This window comes from Brachyhypopomus gauderio, chromosome 5 (genome assembly GCF_052324685.1).
Source record: "Brachyhypopomus gauderio isolate BG-103 chromosome 5, BGAUD_0.2, whole genome shotgun sequence".
NCBI lineage: Eukaryota > Metazoa > Chordata > Actinopteri > Gymnotiformes > Hypopomidae > Brachyhypopomus > Brachyhypopomus gauderio.
Window position 1 is genome coordinate 12,450,113 of NC_135215.1, and position 2,484 is coordinate 12,452,596.

General features: G+C 42.3%; 1 protein-coding gene across 1 annotated transcript in view; it reads left to right on the forward strand.

The window, feature by feature from the left end:
• The first annotated feature begins 296 nt into the window (after window positions 1-296).
• Window positions 297-2,484, forward strand: part of cplx1 (complexin 1) — a 34,316-nt gene continuing 32,128 nt past the window's right edge. The window contains exons 1-3 of the mRNA XM_077005761.1: window positions 297-605; window positions 963-1,201; window positions 2,060-2,172. Of these exons, the coding sequence (XP_076861876.1) occupies window positions 2,142-2,172 (31 nt within the window). The 5' untranslated portion in view covers window positions 297-605; window positions 963-1,201; window positions 2,060-2,141. The remainder of the gene's footprint in view (window positions 606-962; window positions 1,202-2,059; window positions 2,173-2,484) is intronic.

Here is a 2,484-nt window from a genome sequence, read left to right on the forward strand (position 1 = left end):
TAACCGAGCCTTAAAGACAGACTAAAGGAGATGAAGAGCGAACAGACACCAAAGTTTGTCCTCACAACTGTTCACAATAGTTTACTAAAATAAATACTGAAACATCGCGAGATATATCGGAAAAACATGTAACCGCACTTTCCTCAACACGTATAGAATCTTTTTCTCTCGCTCTCTCTCTCTCTCTCTCTCGCTCCTCTCTCTCTCTCTCTCGCTCTCTCTCTCTCTCTCTCTCTCACACACACACACACACACACACACACACGCACACACACACACACACACACACACACACACACAAACGTACAAATCCTATAGTTTCATTATTACCCACCCCACCCTTGTAAAAACGTTTTGAGATTGCTTCCTGTGTAACGGCACGGACCGGAGGACGGGACACTCCAGTTTTCACAGAATTATTCTCTTAGTATGCTCATTTAGAACTGATTCCAAGCCGGGAAACACCAATGTCCGCGTTCTGTCACGCGTCCGGGATGAACATAAATTGGCCACACACATTCTGATGTTGTGCTCGAGGAAACGCGTGAACAATCACATCACTGCGAAAGCGTGTGCCTCCCCACGAGCCCCAAGGACAAGGCGAGGTGAGAGCTACCGAACACTTACTACTCAATCAACGGGCGGCACTGCCTAGTAACCTTTACGTAACCCTTATGTATATCGAGATGTGTCCATGGGCACATGAATAGCAGTGCCTTACGACAGCTAAGAATCCCTCGTAATACGCACAAAACACTACGGATAACATTATCCTAACATTCGATTCATGTCACATATCAGTAAAATAACACTGCACAAACATTTAACCGACAATACAGTGAAAGACCGCTGTAACCTTGAGAAGCACTCTCGGTTTTTCTGGTGATAAACCGTCCACAACGACGTGGAGGGCACACAAAGACTAGGTAGCGTTAATAATTGATCGCTCTCTTTTCGGTCAGAACGTGGGACGTTTCAGACAGGAGCACTCCATGTGATCCAGTGAGTTCCTTCATCAGCGCTAGCGGCTCCTATCCGAAGCACTCACACTGCCTCTGTTCAAGAAACAAGGACGTCCTTCTTTTGCCCGGAAACCGGAGATGCTAGGAACTAGCGGATGAAAACCCCGTTCTGCCATCATAACTGAACTTCATTCGGAGGGGTTATTCGTCTGCCGGAGAGATCCGATTTCGCCGGACGGGTAATTATGACCTCTCTCTCTCTGTGAAAACCAAACGATTGCTTTATCCCAATGGTGCGATGAACTGGGAGCTCTCCACTAGCAATGGTGCTGAAATATGCTTCTCAGCGAACAAGGAAGTGATTATGTTTTCGTGCAAATCGAGAACAAATATCAAACATTTATGACAGCACGTAAAGGCTGTTTAAAGGATATATACGCACAGCTCAAATCCGGACTTTTGGGTTAGTCACACTGATATGCATTTAGTGTATCTAGATACATCCCACAGCCTACCGTGTAGATTTAATTGAATAATAGAAAGTTATTATACAAATTACTGTATTCCCTTTAAATTGTGCACTGCATTATAATCAGTGTATCTATTGTTCAATACGGAATCTGTGAATCTAATAAAGAAATAATCAGATTAGCCCTTGTGGGCACCATCAGCTGCATTCGTTTGCAAATCTTACGGGACGACATTTAGGTTGCAGAGTCATGTGGCACAACGCTACACCATGTGCCGTCTGTAGAGTTATAGCTGTACATAATGCACTCTTCTTCCAGTATTTCTGTTGTTTCTTACAATAATACATTTCCTTAAGAAATTTATATGGATTAAATGTAGACAGTAGATTATTTGACATCAAAAAATTTTAACTGTGTGTATTACATTGACCTTTAGTGTCCTTCAAGGGGCGCGTCGTGTGAACGGTTCCGTATATATTGAGGTACGAAAGAAATAACGTGAAACTGGAAATAACAAACAGAAAAGCAGAGAAAAGTTTGTACTTTGCTCGTTTTTGCTACTGTCAAGTTTTTTGAAACATTACTGCATTAAGGTAGCGCGCTAAGATATGATGTGTTTTTTCGTAGATTGCTGAGAAGGTCCACTTAAGAAGCTCGACGTGAATGTAATATCGGAGTGTGAAGAGGGCAGGAATCAAAAGCCATCAACATGAATTTCGTTATGAAGCAAGCTTTGGGGGGTGAGTTACTTACTGTCCCAGTTCTCCAAACATGACTTGCACCAGGATTCTTAAGGAAGAGGCGGGACGCGAAATAAGTTAAATGAACATAAACAAGTGCGTCAACTATGAATGAATTTGGTTCTTGTCGACGTTTTAATGAAAACGAATGTCATATTTGGTTGATGTGCATTGCCTTGTTTGCATGTAGACGGAACTTACCTAACCTACTGCTGTGCTTTAGAGTTTGAAGATTTTTTCTCAAACAATATAAACAAGTTGGATATATATGTCTGCGTGACTGCTTGCTGAATGTATTAACTGCATCGTTCT